Source organism: Topomyia yanbarensis, chromosome 2 (assembly GCF_030247195.1).
Source record: "Topomyia yanbarensis strain Yona2022 chromosome 2, ASM3024719v1, whole genome shotgun sequence".
NCBI classification, from domain to species: Eukaryota; Metazoa; Arthropoda; class Insecta; order Diptera; family Culicidae; genus Topomyia; species Topomyia yanbarensis.
This window is the reverse complement of record NC_080671.1, coordinates 13,001,749-13,026,405: the sequence shown is the minus strand read 5'-3', so window position 1 is coordinate 13,026,405 and position 24,657 is coordinate 13,001,749. Positions and strand designations below refer to the sequence as shown.

Sequence of the window (24,657 nt, the reverse complement as noted above, 5' to 3'; positions counted from 1 at the left end):
ATTCGTCAGCCCATTCATTTCCAGTAATACCGCAATGTCCGGGCACCCAGACAAGGTAGATAGTGTTGACAATGCTTAGTTCTTCGATTGGGGTTCGCGATCACTAGCTTGTGCCGTGATTTGTCTGAGCTAAGGGTGTTGATTGCAGCCTGACTGTCGGAGCAGAAGTTTATAACTCTGCCGAACAAACTCAATTGAAGAGCCGATTGCACCCCGCACATAATCGCAAAGATTTCTGCTTGGAATACAGTACAGTATCTACCTAGTGAGTGAGACAGAGTGTAACAGACCCCTTGCGTTTGTTGTTGTCTTTCCATAAAGCCAGACAACCACTCCTCTCGAGAGGGAAACTTCACATGGAATGTCCTGTAAGGAAAACTACAAGTGAGTGTAATATCGCTGGGAGCAAGAATATCTTCACCCCATGTAACCATTTGTGACCACAATCGTGTATGATTGGTAGCAAGATCAACATGATTGCTGTTCCAAAGCCCCGTAACCTGCAGTCTGTATGCACATGATAGTGCCTCTTGTTTGAGGTGTATGTGTAATGGTTTGATATTTAGAAGTGCCTCAAGAGCGGCAGTCGGAGTCGTGGTGAAAGCACCAGTCAACGCCATGAGCGCCCTTCTTTGCAGATGGTTTAGCTTTGACTGGACTGTCACCACCTCTCCTCTTGTTATCTTTGCCAGTAATCTTGAGCTTATCTTTGGCAAGACGCGATTTGTATAACCTATTATTAAAAGATTTAGGTGGAGAATACATAAGAACTTTCCTAGAATTTTCAAATAAAAGATCAGTAAGTCCTTTCAAAGTCGAAGCAAATACAAATTAAAATAAAATATATATAAAAATAAATATAAATTAAAATACATATATGTATTTGCCAAAGTAACGATAAATCTCTTTGGTCAAAATAAGTACCACCGATCATCACAGCAATCGTTGCTTTCCCACAAAGATAAAAACTCATATTTTCTCTCGATCCGTCAACGCTTCCCACTAACAGCGCAACCCGAAACATGGCCGAAAACGACCCGGATCGACACCTGCGTCAAATCTACGAGGTGGTAGGGGTTTCCGGCGTAATCGATAGCGTAGCGCAGCTGGTCAAGCGTCGCCGGGGAAGTCCACCGAAAATTACCAAAGAACAAGAACTTCAGCAGCATCTGGAACGTGCCAAAGAGGCCCGAGCAGGACGGTTGAATTCGATCGGAGCCAAACATCGGTTCTTACTTGAAACGGCATCGTACATTTTGAACCTCGAGCCAGAAACTCTCATCGATTGCACCGCCGACAAAAATGAGTATGTAGAAAAGCTTGATCAAATGTTCGAAGCCGACGGAATAAGATCGGTGCTGGTGTTTTATGGAATGTACGATGCGCCCGGGATGGATTCCGGGCGGTACAACCCGAAGCACAAACGGCAACAGAGTATGCAAACTTTGATCACAAGTGGAACGGGTGAGAAGGTGACGACCCTGTGTACCGGGGCATACAGGCACACCAATGCCAGAACGATTGAAATGAAGAGTTTGGGCGAGGTAATCCGATAATTTCTGAAAACGTAGATGAACTGGTTCCACCGTGATTTATTTGTTGTTTTAGGAAATTTATTTTCTGGCAATTGCCATACCAGAAAATGCATCGATTATATTCACGTTGACTTCGTTGTCGGAAAACGTGTTGAAACCGGCATTGGACAGCATCAAGGACTACGGTTTTTGTACGGACCTACAAAAAAGTTACTTTTTCCATGGCGTTGAAACGTTCATAAAGTTCCTCAAAAGTATATTACGAACAAATATCTGTTAATTCGCGATTACAATTCAAACATTTTCCTATTCAAGGTACCGAGAAGGATATTTTCGAACGGATTATGTTTGCAGTAGACCATGACCTGTACAAAGGCTTTCTTCTGACGGCTGTTCAGATCGAGGAGTCATCACATGACAGGGACAAGGTGTATGCCGCAGAACGATCCTTCGCCCGTTGGATGCGACAGATGCAGTTCGCGCTAACCCAGGGAGATCAGATTCGACGCGATCCGTATGATGTAGGTCCACTGCACGAGTTGGAGTACTGGCGCAGCATGCTTACCAAGTACACGTCAATTGCGGAGTTTATCGAATCCAGGCCATTTCTGAACTATCAGCACTGTTTGAAGCTTTCCCGCTCGAAGCTTCTGAAGAAATGGCACGTAATGGATAATGAAATAACATGTAAATTGAATGAATCGCGAGAAAATGTTAAGTACATTAGCTCGATTGAGCGATTCTGGGATCCGTTGTATCGGTGTGATCCGGAGGAAGTGGCGATAAATATTCCCAGCCTGCTGACGATCATCAGACAAGTTTACAAGACATCCAGTTTCTATAACACATCCGACAGGATCACAGGCCTGTTGTCCAAAGTAACGAATCAAATTATTATGAATTGTCAACAATATATGACCTGCCGGAGGAAGAAAACGATCTATGATCAGAATAAGAAAGATGTGTTGACAAAGATACGGATCTGCAAAGATTTGGATATGGTTTATCGTTTCCACTATTACAAAACGATCAACGACATGGAAGAGAGTCCGGATGAGACCCCATGGGATTGCTCCGATATGTATATTTTTGGGAAAATGGACACTTTTAACGTACGGCTGGACAAGATCCAAAACATTATGGAGTTGCACCTTAAGTATCAGATCATCGACCAGGTCGGAATTTCGGGAACAGAAACATTCTCCAGTAGGATTAAAAAGGCATATGATGAGATAGCTTCTAAAACGTACGACCCGCTAGTTCATCGTCAGCATCAATTCGACTATGATTACGACATATTTTTGAAAGAGATTGAAGCCGCCGAGATAGGGCTACAGAAATTAGTCAAAGAGATGCTCGCAGTGATTCCAACCATCGAAAGTCGCCTGCTGGTTCTGAATCGCTTCGAAAAACTTCAGCTGGATTGTTTGTGTCTTGATCGAAGATATCTGGACATTGCCGTCATGCTGGAGAAACAAATCTTCGAAATTAAGGATTATTATAATGAAAACCGAGCGAATCCTCCAATAGTTTGGTGCGTTCCAAATAGCGTCGGGCGCATTATGTGGGCTCGGTTCTTATTCCGCAAGATGGATGATACAATCAAGGTGATCAAAACTCGCGGCTGCGTGATCCAGCACAAGAAAGCTCAGCTTTGCGTTAAGTACTACAACTACCTATGCGAAGTTCTGTTGCATTATGAGATGTTACATCATCGAGCTTGGTGGGATTTTGTCGAGCAAGCGATCGAAAACCTAGAGGCTCCGATTTATTCTAAAAATTTCGACACCAATTGGTTGCAGGTGAATTTTCATCCATTTCTAAGGCAAACGATAAAGGAAACGGAAACGGTCCTTAAATGGGGATTAGCTGCACCGGAGTTTGCGGTATTGCTAGTGCTTCAGAAAGATAACCTGTACAATGCATTCGAACGAGTCAAAGATTTAATGGTGCGGAACAATAGAATCAGGCTGAGTATTCCAACGATATTTCTGCCTCTGATGAGAACGATGCTAATCAAATTGGAGGAAGCATTCTTGCCGGGGTTGACAACGGTTACCTGGATGTCGTTGAATTTGAAAGACTATCTGAATCAGCTGGAACAAGTAAGGACTCCAGGGCGGTTTTATATGTATAACTAACAACTCTGTTGTAGGTAATCAAAACTGCGGAAATCTTCGTCAAGGATGTGAATGATATACGAGAAGCACGAATAGAAGATATCCTGTATTCATTTGCCAATACAGACTTACTTGTGCTACCAGTGGAAGCCGTAGCTCCCGCCTCATTCATGGAAATGAACATCAAATATAGACAATCAATTGGTAAGTTTGACTATTTCAATCAGCTTGACATGGTTCAGACATGTGTTTCATTCTTATTAGAGAAATATTTGGAAAAGAAGTCCCAAGCAATGGAGAAAGCAACGATCGAGTTGATCAATAGATTTGTCGAAAGCATCGATGTAGCGGAATTCGACGAAAGAGGAAATCGCAAATTTCAACTTCCTCTGGCAGAGCACAATAATGAGAACCGCCGCCGTGAGGAAGCTCTGCCAATTGACAAATACGATTGGATCAGCTTTGACAAAATCTACAAAGCACTGGCATACCCATCTCCGGAAGCCCACCAAAAAGCTCGTAAGATTTTGCTAGAGTGTAATGTTAACAAAATTTAACTTAATCGATTTTCCAGTATTCCAAGACTACGCGGGGCTGAACTACGACGTCACCCTGCTTCACATTGACTGTATGGAGCTGTTTGCCTACTTTAACCATCGGATCATTGCTATCTTTGTGCGAATGGTGAAGACATCCCTGGAGAAGCTAAGATCACGAATTAAGCTAGTGAAGTATGTTCCATTTCCAAACTTTTACGTAAAAATGCGTTCAACAACCTTCTTCATCTTAACAGCCTCCAGATGAACAAGGCAGCCGCTATGCGAGAGATCAGCCCACTTCTCGTGACCGATATGGAACTACAGGAAGACGCATGCGTCATCATACCCTCGTTGGACGAGATACAGTACAGCTTCCAGCGTGTAATCATGAATGTGGTGGAAACATTTTACGCTGTGGCAACCTGGGGTAGACAGACAAAAACCGAATCCCGTAAGCTACGACGTCCGGTACTGGATGAGGTACGGCACGAACGGTCGTGGTTCAAGACAATCTCGGGACACAAGGAAGTGTCCCGGGTGATTCACGAATTTGACGGTGGATTGCTGCTAGTGCAACCTGACGTCGATTTGGAACTTAGAGAAATGTACAACAAATACGAATACTTGTGGAAGAACGACATATTCGCCGTTCCGCTGGAAGAAAAACCGGCCCTGTTTGAGAAGATTCAAAATGATTTATCCTTGATTGAATTCGTTACTCAAGTCGGGCCCATAGTGATACAGTCGGGACAGGTGATCAAAGCTGTTTTAATTAAATTTTTGGAATTCTACACGAAGCGAATAACAGAAATAACAGACTTCATCACAAAACATGATACAACATTGAAGAGAACTCTGAAAGACCTGGACGACATCAAAATGGCTATGGAGTGTTTGCAGATTGTGCAGGACAACTTTACCTTCGTTGACGTAGATCTTGGTTTTATTGAGTCGACGTATAAAACACTAGCAGACTTTGATTTGGGAACTACCAAAGAAGACATAGAACACGTTTACGGATTACGAGATAGCTTCAAGTCGATGGGCAAAAAAGTGGAGAAGGTAGAGAATGATATAATAGCTCTTCAAGTTCCGCTACAACGGGAGCTTGCGGAAGGAGTTGCAGAGTTCGTTGAAGAGATCGCGGACTTTGATCTCGAATTCGAAACCAAGGGTCCAATGGAAGAAGGCATTTCTGCCAAAGAAGCTAGTGATCGTGTCTTGATGTTCCAGGGAAGATTTGACGAGCTGTGGCGTAAATTCGAAATGTACGCTAGTGGAGAAGCATTTCTGGGTCTCAAGGTCAATGACTATCCGATTCTTCACAAACGAAAGAAGGAATTCAATCTGCTGAGCAAACTGTACTCACTGTACTTGCAAGTGATGCGCAGCATTGACGAGTACTACGAGACACCATGGGCAGATGTCGATATTGAGAAAATAAATACAGAGTTGACAGATTTCCAGAATCGCTGCAGAAAACTCCCTAAAGGCATGAAAGACTGGTTGGCATATATCGACCTAAAGAAAAAGATCGACGATTTTAATGACAGCTGTCCGCTTCTGGAGTTGATGTGTAATGAAGCCATGAAGGACCGCCATTGGGAGAAGCTGGAGAATCTCTTGGGCTGCAAGTTTGAGGTAGAATCTTCGGACTTCACTTTGGGTCATGTCATGGAAGCTCCGCTTCTCGAAAATAAGGATGATATTGAAGACATTTGTATAGGAGCGGTGAAAGAGAACGACATCGACTCAAAGTTGCGACAGGTGATTGCGGAATGGTCAGCGGTCAACCTGCAGTTCGCCAACTTCAAAAATCGTGGTGAATTGCTGATCAAGGCGGGAGAAACGATCGAGGTGATATCGCTGCTAGAAGACAGCATCATGATCGTCAACTCGTTAGCTTCGAATCGCTTCAATGCACATTTCAAAAAGGAGATAATGGTTTGGTTGCACAAACTGGTGAATACGGGGGAGATACTGGAAAAGTGGTTGCAAGTGCAGAACTTGTGGATATACCTGGAAGCTGTTTTCGTAGGTGGAGATATATCCAAACAACTTCCGCAAGATGCTAAACGATTCGCTGGTATCGACAAAACCTGGGTTCGAATCATGTTTAGGGCGAGAGATAACCCTAACGCGGTCGAATGCTGCACCGGAGAAGACACGATGCAGTACACACTGACCGCATTGCTGGGACAGCTGGAATCGTGCCAGAAGTCATTGACCGGCTATTTGGAATCCAAGAGATTGTTGTTCCCGCGATTCTTCTTTATTTCTGATCCGGTGCTGTTGGAAATCCTTGGCCAAAGTTCAGATCCTACCTCGATTCAGGGTCACCTGCTGAGTATCTTTGACGCTGTAGCGCAAGTGGAGTTCGAGGAGAAAACCGTCGGTAAAATCATATCATTGCTCTCGGACAACAAGGAGAAAGTTTCACTGGGTCGACCTGTGTTCTGTACGGGAGGTGTAGAAGTATGGTTAGGTCGGTTACTCACCGAAATGCAGGATACTATCCGCGATATTCTAGCTACGATGGCACAATGTTTGGCTAGTGCTGATTTCGATTTCATCACTGGATTCCAAGGTTTTTGCGGGCAAGCAGGTTTGGTCGGTGTTCAGCTTTTGTGGACCCGGGATGCAGAAATTGCCCTCAGAAAGTGCCGCACTGACAAGAATGTAATGCGAAAAACCAATCAACGTTTCTTGGATTTGCTGAATAGTTTGATTGAGTTAACTGTGAAAGATCTGACGAAATTGGAACGCATTCGTTTCGAAACCATGGTGACGATCCACGTTCACCAGAGGGACATTTTCGATGATCTGGTGAGATACAAGATACGGACACATCTTGATTTCGAATGGCAAAAGCAGGCACGGTTCTACTACATCGAAGAAACGGACGATGTGATCGTTAAAATCACCGATGTCGACTTTATATACCAGAACGAATACTTGGGTGTGACAGAGCGTTTGGCGATCACACCGTTGACGGATCGATGCTATATCACACTGGCCCAAGCTATCGGTATGTCAATGGGAGGCGCTCCGGCGGGACCTGCAGGAACCGGTAAGACGGAAACAACCAAGGACATGGGACGTGCCCTTGGCAAGCTGGTTGTCGTTTTCAACTGCTCGGACCAGATGGACTTCCGAGGGTTGGGACGAATTTATAAGGGATTGGCTCAGTCCGGATCGTGGGGCTGCTTCGATGAGTTCAACCGAATCGAACTTCCGGTACTGTCGGTTGCCGCACAACAGATATAGTGAGTAGCTGTAATGAAGTTTAACAAAAACAAATATGTTTGACTTATGACAAATCTTCTTCTAGTATTGTTCTGTCTGCTAGAAAAGAAAAAAAGACGGAGTTTATCTTTAGTGATGGTGATAGGGTGACCCTCAACCCCGAATTCGGACTGTTCATTACCATGAATCCCGGATACGCTGGACGGCAAGAACTACCGGAGAATCTCAAGATTATGTTTCGGTAAAGCACATTAACTCCATATCCGAATTACATAACTAACTACAAGCATGTTTCAGTTCGGTAGCAATGATGGTACCCGATCGACAAATCATCATGCGTGTCAAACTGGCTAGCTGTGGTTTCAAGGAAAACGTCATCCTAGCTCGTAAGTTTTTCACTCTGTACAAACTGTGCGAAGAGCAGCTGTCTAAGCAAGTTCACTATGATTTTGGCCTGCGGAACATCCTCTCGGTGTTGCGAACTCTCGGTGCACAGAAACGGGCGAATCCGAGCGATACGGAAGAAACCATTGTGATGCGAGTTCTACGCGATATGAACGTATCCAAGCTGGTAGATGAAGATGAGCCTCTGTTTATTTCGTTGATCGAGGATCTTTTCCCGGGGATTAAGCTAAGCACTTCGAGCTACAAGGATCTTCAGAGAGCTATCGGCAACAGCGCGGAGACTTTGGGTTTGGTCAATCATCCCGAATGGAACCTGAAGGTGATTCAGCTATATGAGACATCCCTGGTGCGCCACGGATTGATGACCCTGGGTCCCACAGGAGCTGGCAAGACACGCTGCATCCATACACTACTGAAAAGCTTCACTGAGCTGGGAATGCCGCATAGAGAAATTCGTATGAATCCGAAGGCGATAACGGCTCCACAGATGTTTGGGCGACTGGATGTATCCACCAACGATTGGACGGATGGAATTTTCTCTACTTTGTGGCGTAGAACACTGAAAATAAAGAAAACCGAATACGTTTGGCTTATTCTAGATGGACCGGTTGATGCCGTTTGGATTGAAAATCTGAACTCGGTTCTGGATGACAACAAAACTCTAACACTGGCTAATGGGGATCGTATTACCATGGCTGCGAATGCGAAACTGGTGTTCGAACCCGACAACGTAGATAATGCTTCCCCTGCCACAGTTAGTCGAATGGGAATGGTTTTCATGAGTGCATCAGTACTCAAATGGGAACCCATTCTGAACGGCTGGTTGAAAACGAAACCACTCGACATTGCAGACACTTTGAGAAAATATTTCCAAAAAATTTACGATGATCTTCACAGCTTCGTGCAGACTAAGCTTGCAGCGAAAATGAAAATTTTGGAATCCATTTACATACGACAGTGTTGCGACATATTGGAAGGTCTGATAACTCCGAAAGAAGAAAGCGCTTCAATCGACTTGCCTGATAAACATTTGGAACGGTTGTTCCTATTCTCACTTATGTGGTCCTTGGGAGCGGTTCTTGAGCTGGAAGATCGAGAAGCGATGGGAGAATTCATTGCTAAACATCCATCTAAAATGAAGTGGCCTAAACTGCAACCGGGAGAAACAATTTTCGAGTATCTTGTCTCACCACAAGGTAGCTGGGAGCACTGGAACACTCAGGTTGAGGAGTACATCTACCCAAGTGATAGCATTCCGGAGTACTCCAGCATTTTGGTGCCAAACGTAGACAATGTTCGAACGGCGTACCTGATCGATCTCATAGCGAAGCAATCGAAAGCTGTACTCCTGATTGGTGAACAAGGTACGGGCAAAACGGTCATGATCAAAGGGTACATGCTGAACTACAACCCGGAGTTCCATTTATCTAAAAGTTTCAATTTCTCATCGGCCACGACTCCGAACATGTTCCAACGGATCATCGAATCATACGTTGAGAAGAGAGTGGGAACAACTTACGGACCACCACAGCAGCGTAGGATGTCGATCTTCATCGACGATATCAACATGCCGGTGGTAAACGAATGGGGTGACCAGGTGACCAACGAAATCGTTCGGCAGCTAATGGAGAACTCTGGATTCTACTCGCTAGATAAACCGGGTGACTTCCTAACGATCCTGGACATCCAACTGCTGGCAGCTATGATCCATCCGGGCGGAGGCAGAAACGATATTCCTCCCAGATTGAAACGACAGTTTTGTGTGTTCAACTGTGCGATCCCAAGCAACAAGTCGATGGATAAAATTTTCGGAGTTCTCGGCGAAGGCTACTTCTGCGAATCGCGGTTCAACGCGACCGTAGTTGGTTTCATTCCCAAATTGATCCCGCTCACAAGAAAGTTATGGCAAGCAACCAAGACTAAGATGTTGCCGACTCCTGCGAAGTTCCACTATGTGTTCAACCTTAGAGATCTCTCCCGTATTTGGCAAGGAATGTTGACGATCAAATCGGAGGAGTGTGAAACGATTAAAACGGTTTTGAACGTAAGTTTCTAAATTCATGAGAAACATAAGTTTTGCATCACTTTCTAATGAAACTCAACAATCTTTCACAGCTGTGGCGCCACGAATGTACTCGCGTCATCGCCGATCGATTCACCAATTTCCCGGATCGCACCTGGTTTGTGGACAAGATGCAAAAACTAGCAGAAGAATTGCTAGACGAATCTGACGTGCAGTATTACCAGGAAGATGAAACCTTCTTCGTCGACTTTCTGCGCGATGCTCCGGATCCAACTGGGGAGGAAGGAGAGGACGTTAGTTTAGAACCGCCAAAACTGTACGAGGAAATTCCCAGTTTCGAGGAAACAACTGCTCGTGTGAAAATGTTCATGGAGCAGTTCAATGAACAGATTCGCGGAGCAGCGATGGATCTGGTGTTCTTCCGCGATGCACTGATACACCTGATGATCATTTCCAGGATTATTCGTACGCCGGGAGGGAATGCGTTGCTAGTGGGAGTTGGAGGATCCGGAAAGCAAAGTTTAACCAGACTAGCCTCGTTTATCGCTGGGTACAAATGCTACCAGATTACATTGACTAGATCATACAATATGAATAATTTATTGGATGATCTGCGGTATCTCTACCGGGTGGCAGGTTTTGAAGGACAAGGAATAACGTTTATTTTTACGGATAACGAGATCAAAGATGAAGGTTTTCTGGAGTACATAAACAACGTTCTTAGCTCAGGGGAAATCGCCAATCTATTCCCAAAGGATGACTTAGGTAAGTAAACAGATGCAGTTGAAACAGTTCGTTCCGATGAGCATAATCCTTACAGATCAAATCAGGAACGATCTAATCCCGGTTATGAAGAAGGTAGCTCCCAGACGCATTCCAACACAAGACAACTTATACGATTTCTTCATATCCCGAGCACGCGCCAATCTACACATCGTGTTGTGCTTCTCACCGGTAAGTTATCTTCCAAAAAGTAGCCACGAAGAAACCATTGTACTGGACGTCTCTGTTCCCACAGGTAGGCGAAAAGTTTCGCAATCGATCACTAAAGTTCCCTGGACTGATCTCCGGCTGTACGATCGATTGGTTCCAGCGTTGGCCCGAGGATGCTCTAATTGCCGTGTCCAATCACTTCCTCAAGGATTACACCATCGTTTGCAAGCCGGAAGTCAAACGGGACCTGATCGAGATAATGGCTTTCGTGCAGGACAAGGTAGCCGAGGTTTGCGTGGAATACTTTGAACGGTTCCGACGGCAAGCACACGTCACTCCAAAATCGTTCCTTTCCTTCCTCGAGGGATATAAAGTGATCTACAAAGATAAACATGATAACATTGCTGTGATGGCTAGCAGGATGCAAACTGGTCTGGTTAAACTGATTGAGGCTGCCGCCTCCGTCGACGTGCTGAGAGTTGAGTTGGAAGAGAAAGAGAAGGACATCATTTTGGCAACTCAGGCAGCCGAGATCGTGTTGTCATCCGTTACGAAATCTCAAAAGGATGCGGAAATCGTCAAGGCAGAAGTGTTGGTCGTGAAAGACAAAGCTGATGTTTTGGTGGAGCAAATCGCGGCCGAAACGGCTATAGCCGAAGACAAGTTGGAGGCTGCACGACCTGCACTAGAGGCTGCAGAAGCAGCACTGAAAACCGTTACACCCGCAGATATTGCCACGGTCCGGAAACTCGGCAAGCCACCATTTCTCATTACGCTGATCATGGATGTTGTATTGATTTTGTTCCGGAGACGAATGGCCCCCGTCAAACCAGATCCAGAGCGTCAGTTTATGTTTGCCTCTTGGGACGCTTCACTCAAAGTAATGGCCGATACAGGATTCCTAAACAAGATCGTACGCTATCAGGCCGATCTGATTAACGCCGAAACGGTAGATCTTATGATTCCATACTTCAAGTATCACATGTATACTTTTGAGGCAGCGAAAGCCGCTTGTGGTAACGTGGCAGGTTTACTACAGTGGACAACGGCTATGGCAAAATTCTACGATGTAAACAAAGATGTTCTGCCTCTGAAGGCAAACCTAGCCCGGCAGCAGAAGAAACTAGATTTGGCAACCGTACAACGAGAAGAAGCCGAACAGCTTCTATTGGCGAAAGAGGCAGAACTGGCCGTGGTCCAAAAGGAATTCAACGACGCAATGGCGAAAAAACAAGTCGTGCTAGATGATGCAAAGGTCTGCCAAGATAAAATGGACGCTGCTTCTGCATTGATTAACGGGTTGGCGGACGAGAGAGTTCGTTGGACGGAGCAGTTGTCTCAATTTAAAAGTGAAACTGATCGCCTTGTAGGAGATGTGTTGATTTTGACCGGATTTCTCTCGTACACTGGCCCATTCAATCAAGAGTATCGAACGGTGCTACAGAGAGCTTGGCAACGCGAACTACAGACCAGAAAAATTCCGGTTTCCCTAAACATAAGTATTATGGAGAACTTGACGGATGATGCCACCATTGGTGAGTGGAATCTGCAAGGGTTGCCAAATGACGAGTTGTCGATACAGAACGGTATTATCGTTACCAAGGCGGCGCGATATCCTTTGCTAATCGATCCACAGTCTCAGGGAAAAATTTGGATCAAACAGAAAGAAAAGGAATTTGGACTAATTGTTACAACACTTGAGCACCGATTCTTCAGGAATCATCTGGAGGATTGTGTTTCGCAGGGAATTCCACTGATGATCGAGGACGTTGGCGAGGAATTGGATCCGATATTAGATAACATTTTAGAGAAGAATTTTATTAAAATGGGAAATACGTACAAGGTTAAGATTGGTGACAAAGAAGTCGACGTTCACTCGAGCTTCCGTCTGTACATAACTACGAAGCTTCCGAATCCGCTATATACTCCGGAGATCTCAGCTCGAACTTCGATTATTGATTTTACCGTTACGATCAAGGGTCTGGAAGACCAGCTACTCGGTCGGGTAATTTTAACTGAGAAAAAAGAACTGGAATCGGAAAGGACGAATCTAATAAAAGACGTAACAGCCAACCGTAGGAAGATGCAGGAACTTGAGGCCAATCTTCTACATAAGTTGTCAACGACCCAGGGCAGTTTAGTGGACGATGTGACGGTGATTGTAGTGCTGAACACCAGCAAGACAACCTCAATTGAAGTTCGCGAGAAATTGAAGATCGCACGGGAAACGGAAATCAAAATAAACAAAGCTCGTGAAGAGTATAGGGGGGTGGCCACTAGAGGAAGTGTGCTCTATTTTTTGATTTGCAGCATGTCCATGGTGAACTGTATGTATCAAACCTCGCTGGTACAGTTCCTAGAGCGTTTCGATATTTCAATGGCTCGATCCGATAAACACATTGTCACAACGCGACGAATTAACAACATCATTGAGTACCTGACTTACGACATATTCCAGTATATCTGCAGAGGATTGTACGAGGTCCACAAATACCTATTTGTACTCCTGATGGCACTGAATATTGATTTGGAAAAGAAGAAAATTACCCATCAAGAGTTCCAAACATTCATTAAGGGGGGCGCTGCGTTGGATATCAACACCTGTCCGGAGAAACCGTACAAATGGATCGTCGACACCGCATGGTTAAACCTGGTACAGCTATCATCACTACACCAATTCAGCGAAATTATCGATCACGTACAGAGCAACGAAAAGGGATGGAAGAATTGGTTTTCGAAGGAAGCACCCGAAGAAGACGTCATTCCAGATGGTTACCAAAATATGGACGCCTTCCGAAAGTTGCTCCTAATTCGAGCATGGTGTCCGGATCGAACGCTTTCGCAAAGTAGAAAGTATCTAGCGATGTCACTGGGAGAACGATTCGCCGATCCTGTGATTATCAACTATGATCTTATGTTGGAAGAAAGTAGACCGCTAACTCCGCTTGTTTGTTTCCTATCGATGGGATCGGATCCAACACCAAGCATTGAAGCACTGGCCAAAAAGAATGCTATCAAATGTCGGTCTATTTCGATGGGACAAGGGCAGGAAGTCCACGCCAGAAAGCTCATTGCCACATCGCTGGAAGAAGGCTCCTGGGTGCTACTGCAGAATTGTCATTTGGGGTTGGATTATGTCAACGAACTGATGGTGCTGATCATGGAGTTGGAAAAAACTGGAACAGGGTTTCATACGGATTTCCGCGTGTGGGTTACCACCGAACCTCATCCACAGTTTGCCATCACCTTCTTGCAGATGTCGATCAAATTCACGAATGAGCCTCCGTCCGGGGTGAAGGCAGGATTGAAGCGAACCTATGGTTCGATGACAATCGAAATGTTTGAATACAGTGAATCACAGTTCTACGTACCGTTGATCTTTGCCATTTCATTTCTGCACACAGTTGTCCAGGAGCGGAGGAAATTCGGTCCACTCGGGTGGAACATTCCATACGAGTTCAATTCAGCCGATTGGCTGGCGAGTTGTATGTTTGTCCAGAACCATCTGGATGATTTGGATCCCAAGCGAGGCATCAGTTGGAAAACCGTACGCTACATGTTGGGTGAAGTACAGTACGGAGGCCGCGTTACCGACGATTACGACAAACGATTACTGAATACGTTTGCCAAGGTTTGGTTCTCGGACATGATGTTCCTGGACGAGTTTAGATTTTTCCGGGAGTACCGGATCATGAAGTATAAATCGATCGAAGAGTATATGGAAGCGATTGAGCAAATGTCGCTGATTGATCCACCGCAAGTGTACGGATTGCACGCCAATGCAGACATTACGTATCAAAGTAATACCACCAAGGAGATTCTGGACACGATTGTGTCTATTCAACCGAAAGGTATCTAAGTCGACAGCTAAAATACATTTCACTGATCAACTCTTGTTCCAGAATCCTCCGGCGGTGGTGGCGAAACGCGAGAAGCAACAGTGGCACGGTTAGTCCACGACATGATGTCAAAGGTGCCAATCTTGTACGATCCATATGCCGTCAAGGAACGACTGAAGATCATGGGTCATTTAAGTTCGATGAACATTTTCTTGCGACAGGAGATTGATCGAATTCAACGGGTAAGTGCGAATTTACTTACTTATCTAACGAATTAGTCAAAAGCTGTGATGGCCTCTCCTATATCGTGAAGTCGTCTCCGGCTCGCACTGTCCATGGCTGTTTGTTCCCAAGCTCGCGGAGCACAAGGACTCCTCAGGTGCCCTTCAATTTGGTCGAATAACCTTGATTGTTATGCACCTCTCCTCTTTGCACCTGTCGGATTAATTTAGAGAACTATTTTGACCGGATTGTGGTGTGTAATTCTGAGGATATGCGTAGCCTACCGTAGAAGCCCAATTTTTGCTGTTTGAACGATGGGTTCTTCTCCAAGCAACTTTTGCTATTCGTACTGCATACGCCGTCTCTACATTCCGTCATTGAAATGCATCCCAACATAGATCGTTCGCTACACCTTCCATTCGAAAACACTACAGGTACATTAGTCTACCGCCAACATAGTCCAGGTTTCGTGGCCGCATAGGACAACCGGTCTAAAGACCACTATGTTGCAGATAAGCTTCATGGGGTAGTATACATTGTTCGACCGGAGGGTTTTTCGGAATCCATAGTTACCTGCCAGAGTACGTCTCTGAATTGCTATACTGGTATCATTATTGACAGCCACTAAAGTGGTATAAGCAGAAGAAGTTCGGAGAACCGATAGAAACGTTATAAAAATACCTACGAGGATAATCTAGGCAGCAATCTTCAGACTGTCTAATCTACTGGGCCTATCGGCTCCCTTGTGCTATTTAGTATCACTTCCTCGTTGAGCTCTTAACTTGTTCGTGAACTACTCGGTTTAGTCCCCGACCATAGACGTAGCCTACTCCGACGAAGAGTTTCCCGGCGAGTTCTCTTGAAACCAAGCCAACCAGCCAAGTTCTGAGATCAGTTCGGCGACTCTGGTGGACGAGGGCGTTCGGTTCGCTGATGTCCGACGACCCACGACTGGTGGTGTCTCGTCGCGGTCTACTCAGTCTAGGTCCCTGCGGTGATTCTAGCTTACGCCAACGAAGAGTTCCCCAACGAAAGAAGCTCTCCCGACACCGATTATTTTTTGGTTTTCGCTATATTTATATCGGCCCAACTGGTAGTGTTCCATGGTCGGTTAGGCGATTCCGGGTGGAGTGTTGTGTCCGGTTCGCTGGCGTCCCAATAACCTATACCCGGTGCTCTCTCGCACTATGCTATATTTCTCCCTTAGGAGTCACAGTCTAATCGACTAGTCGCCGGCAGTGGATCTAGCCTACTCCGACGGAAAGTTTACCGGCGGTGGTTGCTCTCCCGAAACCGTTGCTCGGTGTTCATCACGCTATTTCCGCTGTTAGTCGGTCATGATCTGCGTCACCACTTTGTCGACCGCGTAGACGAACCTCGGATATTCGAAAACCACATGCTCAAGTGTCTCCTCGACCTTCTCACACTCCGGGCGTAATAGCGACGTTGCGTGCTCGAACCGATGAAGATACTCCCTGAAGCAGCCGTTGCCCGACAGGAACTGTGTCAGATGGAAGTGCTTTCTTTTGACACACGTCGACAGGTTTCGGATGAGCCGGTGTTCCGTTCTCCGTTTTGTCTAATTCCTGCTGCCACCTCAAATGGGGATCATCCCGGTGATAACGCATACTACCTCTGACGATATTGTTCTCCACGTGCTCACGACTCGTACGACCATCAGTCGGAACGTCCCGTTCAGCTTGGTTTTCAGCTCTGCACCCCATATCGTAGTATCGATGACGAAACACTAGATAGCAGACATCTCGTGCTGCTTCTCGGGCCGCCTTATCACTCCCAATTGCTTCAGTGCACGCTTCGATGCAATCACGTACTCTCCGACGTCGATTTGCATCCGCTGAAACGCTTTGCAGTTGCTGACCAGCAACACCTCCGTCTTGTGCTGAACTATCTACAGCTTGACCCCGTTCATCCAGTTCTCGATCGCTTCTATTGTCTCCGTCAGAGACAGCTTCACTTCTTCACGTGCCTCACCCATCACCGTTAGCGCCACGTCGCCCGTGAAACCCACGATTGTCACATTTCTGTGCAGCTGCAGTGTCGAGACTCCATCGTACATCCCATTCCAGAGAGTTGGATCGAGAATGGAGCCCTGAGAAATACCCGCTGTCATTCGCATTGACAGCGCTCTGCTCTGGAAGTAGCTATTCAGGGGCCGGCATAGATAGTCGGGGACCATAATTTTGTGCCGATGGCATCTTAGCTGGCGCAGTTAAATGCATTTTTCACATCTATCGTGACCACAACGCAGTAGCGATCTCCTCTTCGCCTCTGTTTAGATGCCTTCTCCACACTCAAGCATTATTCGAATTGCATTCACTGTCTATGCTCCTTTGCGGCATCCGAACTGCATCTTGGACTGTCCGCGCTCAACTGCGTATAGACCTATACGATGCCTGATCGCCCGGTGGCTTCCCTGGCTTTGGCAATAACACCAGCGTCTGTACCTTCTATATTTCGGGGAAGATGCGTCCATCTAGACACTCCTGTAAAACCATCCTGAACATACCAAGATCGCAGATTTCAGCATCACGGTTGGTATTGCATCATGACCGGGGGCTTTCTTTGACTTCAGTCGCTTCGATACTTCTGCAAGCTCATCGTTAGTCACTTACCGATCGTCCGTGTTTGCTTCTTCTTCTTCGCAGTACCATGTCGGTGGACAGGAAATTGGATCGTGCTTCGGGAAGAGACCCTCGACGATTATCTTCAGCTTACCCGGCACATTTCGGCTAGCGTCGACGGGTCCTTCATTTTCGCCATCACGACTCGGTACGCCTCTCCCCAGGGATTGGCGCCTACCTCTTGGCACAGCTCCTAGCTAAGCTTGATCTTGCGGTCCTAGCTTCCCGAAACGGTGGTTTGCGCTCTTCTCTATCTGGCTCCGACACTATTCACTGAGCCCGCTTTCTGGCTCCGAGACAAGCAACGCGTAGTGTACTGAGCGTCTCGTTCCACCAGTAAGCTGGACGCCTAGACGACATCACAAGCCGTTACAACCATTCTTGTTAGATCAGCCGCATCCGTGTTCTCGGTCCAGCCGTTCGGCCGAAGTGCCTCAACGAAGATGTCTTTGTTGAAGGCGTTCGTCTTTCACTTTCGCTCGCCGGTAATCCTTTTCCGTGCTGCAGCAGAGTTCTGTTGGCCGATACAATAGCGAATCGCCGTCAGAGAAGGACTACAGAATATGACGTCGATGATAGACTCGCTCCCGTCTCTCAGACATGTGCCTTTATTACACAATCGTTCGTCTAACTTCGCTAGAGCTTCCTGTACGATATACCCTCTTGTGTTGGTTACTCTACTGCTCCACTTCACAGCCCAGGCATTGAAATCACCACCAATGATTTTCGGCCGATCAACTGCTCGGTTAACTGATCTAGCCTCAGGCTAAACTTCTCCACTGTTCACCTTGGAGGAGCGTAACAGCTGCACACGAAGACGACGTTGATTTTGACGATCACAAAACTTTCGTATGAGCGTTCTACCACTTCTTGAATGGGAAATCTTCCCATACTTTGTATCACAGCGGTTCTCGTTATATCCGCCACTTAGTTACCGTTATCAAATCCGGCTAGATACGGCTCTGTAATCAAAGCGACGTTACACATTGTTTCCGTCGTAGACTGCCACAGTCGCTGTGCGGTATTACAGTGATGCAGATTTATCTGAGTTATCTCTATTGTCGTTGTCCTGTAGTCGCCCTCTTGTAGGTAGCACATTTGAAGCCACCCATCTGTTGGCCGTTTCTATCCACTGGAGTGCAAAGCATGCACTTCGGCCTTCGCGTGTAATCTCTTGTAAGATGGCCCGTCTCCGCAATTCCAGCACATCCCGGATCTATCCGGGCCTTTGCAAGCCTTTGCCAAATGTTCAAAGCCCAAACACTTGAAGCATTTCTCTGCTTATTCACTCGAGGGATGGCTCTCAATGGGCATCTCGATCATTCAACCGTAACTTAGCCTACCTCTAGCGGCTTGTCAGCTGCTGTTACCAGTAAAAGAAATAATCGGTATCTGAATTCTTCCGTACCCTTTCTTTAACCGAATCGTCATGTGCACCTCGCCCAGGTCACACTGCTGCTTCAGTGTACCTCTCACCTCGTCTTCCGTCGTGATCTCATCCAAGTCCTTGCACACAATCACCGTCTCTGGGCTTAAGGTTTAAACTTCTGCCTCTTCACCCAGTGACTTAGTAATAATTTCCTGCATAGTCGAGCTGTCAATCGTTGGAGCCTCCTGCAACTGGAAGAGCATCTCACCTTTTTGAGTACGCCTGGTTCTTATCCCGTTTTCCCCCCAATCCCTCAGCTCTGGATCCTCTCTGATCTTCTTGAGGAGCACTGCATACGTCGTCGCCTCATTGGCTTTGACGAGCACGGCTTTTCTCTTTGGGGCCTTCTGACGAACCGAAGGTTTTCCTTTCTTCTTCTGCTTCACTTTTCTCTCTTCATTCCGCTTTTGCTGTTTCCCGTTTTTCTCCTGCCGACCTACAACGGCACTCCAGTTTTCTCCCAGTTTAGTGGCGTCCTTCCATTCGGCGGTAAAAGTGTCCTTGCGCGTCTGCCTCTTGGGCCGACCTGGTCTTCCAGTTCCTGGCGTGGTTATCACTTTCTTTGGAGTCATAGAAACTGGCGTGTTCTCCAGTTAGTGAAATGTAAGTATAGAAGAGTAAATTGTAAATGTTCAATATAATCTTTCCAAAATAACTTTGGGCCAAATAACATGCTTGCGTTCGGTATACCTAAGTCTTCAATTGTCCTTGGGATTTGATACAATCGTCATTGTAGATTGATGTGTCCACTCGAAACAGCCAAACAGGTTCATCCGACTTCCATCCAAACTCGTTCAGTACCCGCAATCATAGCACATGCTATCGCACAAAGAACAATAGGTTCGGCTTACGTAGACAAGAGTGACACGGTGGACTGTTTCTTCGCAAACCAGCTCACTGTAACACCGAACACTATAAACACTGCCCCGGAAACAGAGCGATGATCCGTATTGTCGTTTCCATAATCCACATCGGAGAAAACTTCCAGCAATTGACCTCTGCTATCCGTTTGCTACATAAGTCCCACATCCAAAGTCCCTTTGATATATCTCAGCACCCTTCGCAAGCGTGTCCAGTATTCTTCATTGAAACTGGCTAAAGTAGTTAGTCGCTGTTGCCCGATCCGGCCTGGATGTCATCGAGACATACAATATGCAGCCCACAAGCTCACGGTAAGGGTTTATCAATTCGTCTTGATAGACTGTCCAAATAGGCTTTCTGACTAATGCGCATGGTCCTTTTCTCAGTATCGCGATCTATCTTTATACCGAGAAAACGTTTAATCGGACCCATGCTCGACATCTCGAATTCTCCGGATAAGGTCTTTTTAATCTCCAGAAAAATGTTCTTCGAATGGACTCACCACTAGCACCACGTGCACATACATCAGCAGTATTCCTTGATTCTTTTCTGTTCCTCGAACGTACAAGCAAAGATCGTTTGCACTGCGTTTGAAACCAAGCATTTCCACAAATGAATGAAACCAATATTCTGGACGACTTCTTGAGGCCATGTAGCGACACGTTTAGGCAACGTTGAGGAAATCTCCTGATGTTCAACCATTCCCTCCTTATTTTCCATAACCAAAACTGTCGGACTACTGGTGAATATGTTTCCTCGTAGTCGAATCCGCGCCTTTGACTACAACCTCGCGCTACGAGCCGAGCCTTCTACTCCAGTGGTAGATCGTCGTCAGAGCTTTTATTCTTGAAGATCCACTAATAAGTAATCGCACTCCGGTTCTCTGGAAGTTACACCAAACTCCACATATTGTTCCACTCCAACGAATTGATTTCGTTTGACGAATCTTGCTGCCATTGTGCCTAATCTTTGCAGTTCGGACACCGACGCAACGAAAACTGGCATAATCTGTCGCATAATCTTGATCACAAATGGGCGCGCAGTGAATTTGAGTTGACCTGACATAGGGTATCACGTTCTATCGGTTCATATTCTGCACCATCACCTCCGGTTGCATAATATTCTTCAGGCTCACTGCCAGAATCACTCCCCAAATCATCAACGTTGTCTTTCTCAGCGCCATAGACGATTGGTCGGACTCGGACTATGAATACCTTATTATCCAACTTTTTCTTCTTACACATTGTTTCGGGCGATTCCACAAAATCATCGTCTCACGCCACAAGTATCGCTTCCAATACAGGGTTCCATGCACGATAACCATTTGATAAATATAGAACGAAAGCGCCCTGTCATGCTTTAGCGGCCAATTTCTTACTCCTTTCCCATGGCACGTGAACGTACACATTGAACCCAAACGCACTAAGTCTAGAAATGTTCGACTTCTTACTCTGCTATCGCTCAAAAGCAATTTTATCCTCGTAGGTTATACTCGTTGACACCTGTTTACAAAAGATACAACTGTCTACCCCGCTTGCACCCAAAACGACTTGTCAATCTTCGAATCCTCAAGCATTGCTGAAGCTCGCTCGACGATCGTTCGGTTCATACTCTCACTGGTGCCGTCGTGTTTCGCTATATAAGGAACCGTCCATTCCACTTGGATTCTTGTCTTCCGACAGAAAACTTCGTTTGTTCTGATGCTCCCCTCCATTGTCGCACTTTAAATGTCATCAATAGACACACTTAGAGACATGAGACAGGAACTAGGGAACACTGAGAAGTATTCACTATTTTACGACTAAATTTAATGTTGGTTTCATTTCGTTACAAAGTTTTTAAATTTTCTTCGGAACAGATCATCCTACTTGTTCGGACAACATTGAAGGATCTATTGTTGGCAATCGATGGAATTATCATTATGAATGAACAGCTGCGGGATGCTTTGGATAACATCTACGACGCCCGAGTTCCGGAGGTCTGGAAACGTGGGAGCTGGGAATCCGCTTCCCTTGGTTTCTGGTTCACGGAGCTGATCGAACGAAATAATCAGTTCTGCACCTGGTGCTTCAAGGGACGTCCGAACATGTTTTGGATGACAGGATTCTTCAACCCGCAAGGATTTCTGACAGCTATGCGACAGGAAGTGGCAAGAGCTCATAAAGGCTGGGCTCTGGATGTGGTTACACTGCACAACGATGTGACCAAGCTGGCAACGGAGGAATGTAAGCAACCTCCGAACGAAGGTGTTTTTGTTTACGGTCTGTATTTGGACGGAGCCGGATGGGACAGAAGAAATAATCGATTACAAGAGTCTATCAATAAGGTACTGTACACTGCGATGCCGGTTGTGCACATCTATGCTATCAACTCAACGGCTGCTAAGGATCCAAAACTGTACGAGGTGAGTATTGAGAACAAAGATTAGGTACATATAGGGTTGCCACCTCTCCGGGACGAACTAGAGGAAGACTCCAGTAAGTATTTCGAAACCAACACCACCTAGACCGAACCGAATTATCACGGTTACTTATCTTAGCATTCAGGCTAAACCCGCGCTGTCATTTGTTGCATCAAGAAGTCACTCCAGTTAACTCGGTTCATGGTTGTTGATCGCCAGCCTCGAAGGGCATGAAGTCCCCTCAGGTCCTATTCAACTTGGTCGATCCACCTTCATCTCTGCGTCTCTGTCCTCCACGTACCTGACGAATTAGTTACGAGAACCATTTTTATCGCGTTGTCGTCTGCCATTGTGCCAATATGCACAGCCTACCTCTGTCGCCCTATTTTCGCTCGCTATGCGAACGATGGGTGCTTTTCCAAGCAACTGTTGCAATTTGTGGCTCATACGCCATCTTCACATTCCGTCTTCCATTTGCACACAACTGTTGATCAAGTGTAACACCTTCCGTTCAAAAGCTCTAATAGAGCGCTGGTCCTCCGCCAGCATAGTCGATGTGTAGGAAAATATTTGTTTTACTAACTCAAATCTAATAAATAAATAAAAGAAATTCGGGAGCAAGCCCCAAATCGGGAGCTGAAAGTATTAGTGTGTGCACGCTCACCTGGCTTCTGTTGACGTCATCACAGCGCCGTCATCAAATGGCCTGATCGCCTGAGCCATCCGCTGGTCGAACGAGTGTGTGTTAGCTTCCTTCGTTTGCCCACGGCCTATTCGAGCATCAGCTTCTTGACGGTGTCGGTGCTGGGTAACGCGACGTTGTCACCCACCAGCAGAATTTTACTGACTCGGTGATGCAAGCGGCATAGGTGTCGGTGGGGAGGGTAGCAGTCCTTTCTCCCAAGATAACGATGAACAGATTCACTTCACATACGCTCTGGTCTTAGCCTGCCAATCAAGAAATCTCGTTCTCGCTGTATCATATCCTCGCCAATGTCACGCAGCACAATCGACCGACTCTACTCTTCAGCACTATTTTCAATCAAGCACGCGCGGATCTTAGGTTGTCTATCTCCGAAGTAGGAACGGGCCTTCTTTCCTTTTCACCACTTTACACGCAGAAATTTCGCGCCCGTGTAGAGAAAAGCTCACGCGTGCTCTCCAGGACCGAAAACTGTCGGAACCGAGGAATTGTCGGACGCATACGTCCGATTATCCAACCGTCGCTCTCATTCGCTCAACTCCCTATCTTTTTTATCCTTTTTCATTCGCTTCCACTTTTCTGTCAGAAAAACATTGACGTCGGTCAGATGGATGAAATCGTGCGCCCTTTGGTTGTCGATTTAGCCAATCCCGCACATACACACTAATCACCGATTAATTAACATTGAGCCAACTAATATTTAACTTAACTGTAACAGATGGTTTGTATCTGTAGAGTACATCCGGATGATTTAGCCTTTTGTAGATGGTTATCTTCGTGCAGTAGCGTACTTTGTTTGACCAAACGGTTTTTCAAAGTCGAAAGTAGGCACGATTTCCTTGCCAGAATATGTCTCTCGTAGCTCTGTTGGTGCCTTAATCGTCGGTCACCAGTGAACCCAAATACACCAACTCTTCGACCTCCTCGAGATCGTCCCCATCAATCGATATACTCGGTAAAAGGTGTAATTCAGTTCAATTCTCTTTGCACCAATCTTGATCCCCGCAAAGAATTCCGGAAGACACCGCAATGTGTTTTCCAAGCGCTGCCGGTGTCCTTAGCTGATCGCTATGAGGTTAGTTCATATTATCTTCCACAGCGAGAGTGGCTGATGATTTTGGATTCCCAGGGAAGCCAAATTTTACACCCAACTAATCCGACAAAATCCTACTAAAGAATAATGCACTGAAAATCAATTAAAGCGCCCATAAATTTGATCGAGCAATCACTTTTATTCAAAACTAGCTAATACCTATCGCGCGTTGCTGCGACGTTCAACGAAATAGGAGAAAAACACAATTTGTTCCGAAGCGCCACCTGGCGGGCAGATAATCTCCAACCAATAGCACACAAACACGTTCCAGAACAAATGCCTACTATGTATAAAATTTGACGGCAATCGGCTGAGCCGTTTGAGAGTCCATAAATCATATACATACAAACATTGACTTTTATATAGATAGATAGATAGATTATGGGGTGGTTTCAGTACATACTAATATTTCTTGCAGGCAACCACCAAATATGTACCAAACTCTGAGTCAGTTTCATCAGAGGTGGCAATCCAAGACATATACCTTATTTAACCTCTCCGACTTATGTCCAAACTCTGTTTTACAGTGTCCTGTCTATAAAAAAGCTAACCGCACAGATCTGAATTACATCACACCGCTGTGGTTACCAACACTCAAATCACCGGACCATTGGATTTTACGCGGGGTGGCCTTGTTGTGTGATATTAAATAATGTTCCTTGTGTA

The 24,657-nt window shown here is 45.8% G+C and overlaps 1 protein-coding gene across 1 annotated transcript; it reads left to right on the top strand.

Annotated features, from left to right (window-relative positions):
* Positions 1-1,035: 1,035 nt before the first annotated feature.
* On the top strand, positions 1,036-24,657 carry LOC131684050 (dynein axonemal heavy chain 8). The gene is made up of 15 exons (XM_058966574.1): positions 1,036-1,544; positions 1,609-1,789; positions 1,851-3,640; positions 3,691-3,859; positions 3,920-4,174; positions 4,230-4,386; positions 4,449-7,460; positions 7,526-7,681; positions 7,738-9,889; positions 9,961-10,633; positions 10,689-10,822; positions 10,887-14,652; positions 14,704-14,882; positions 21,653-22,198; positions 24,519-24,657. The coding sequence occupies exons 1-15, from the start codon at positions 1,329-1,331 to the stop codon at positions 24,642-24,644; spliced, it is 13,512 nt and encodes a 4,503-aa protein (XP_058822557.1). The 5' UTR covers positions 1,036-1,328; the 3' UTR covers positions 24,645-24,657.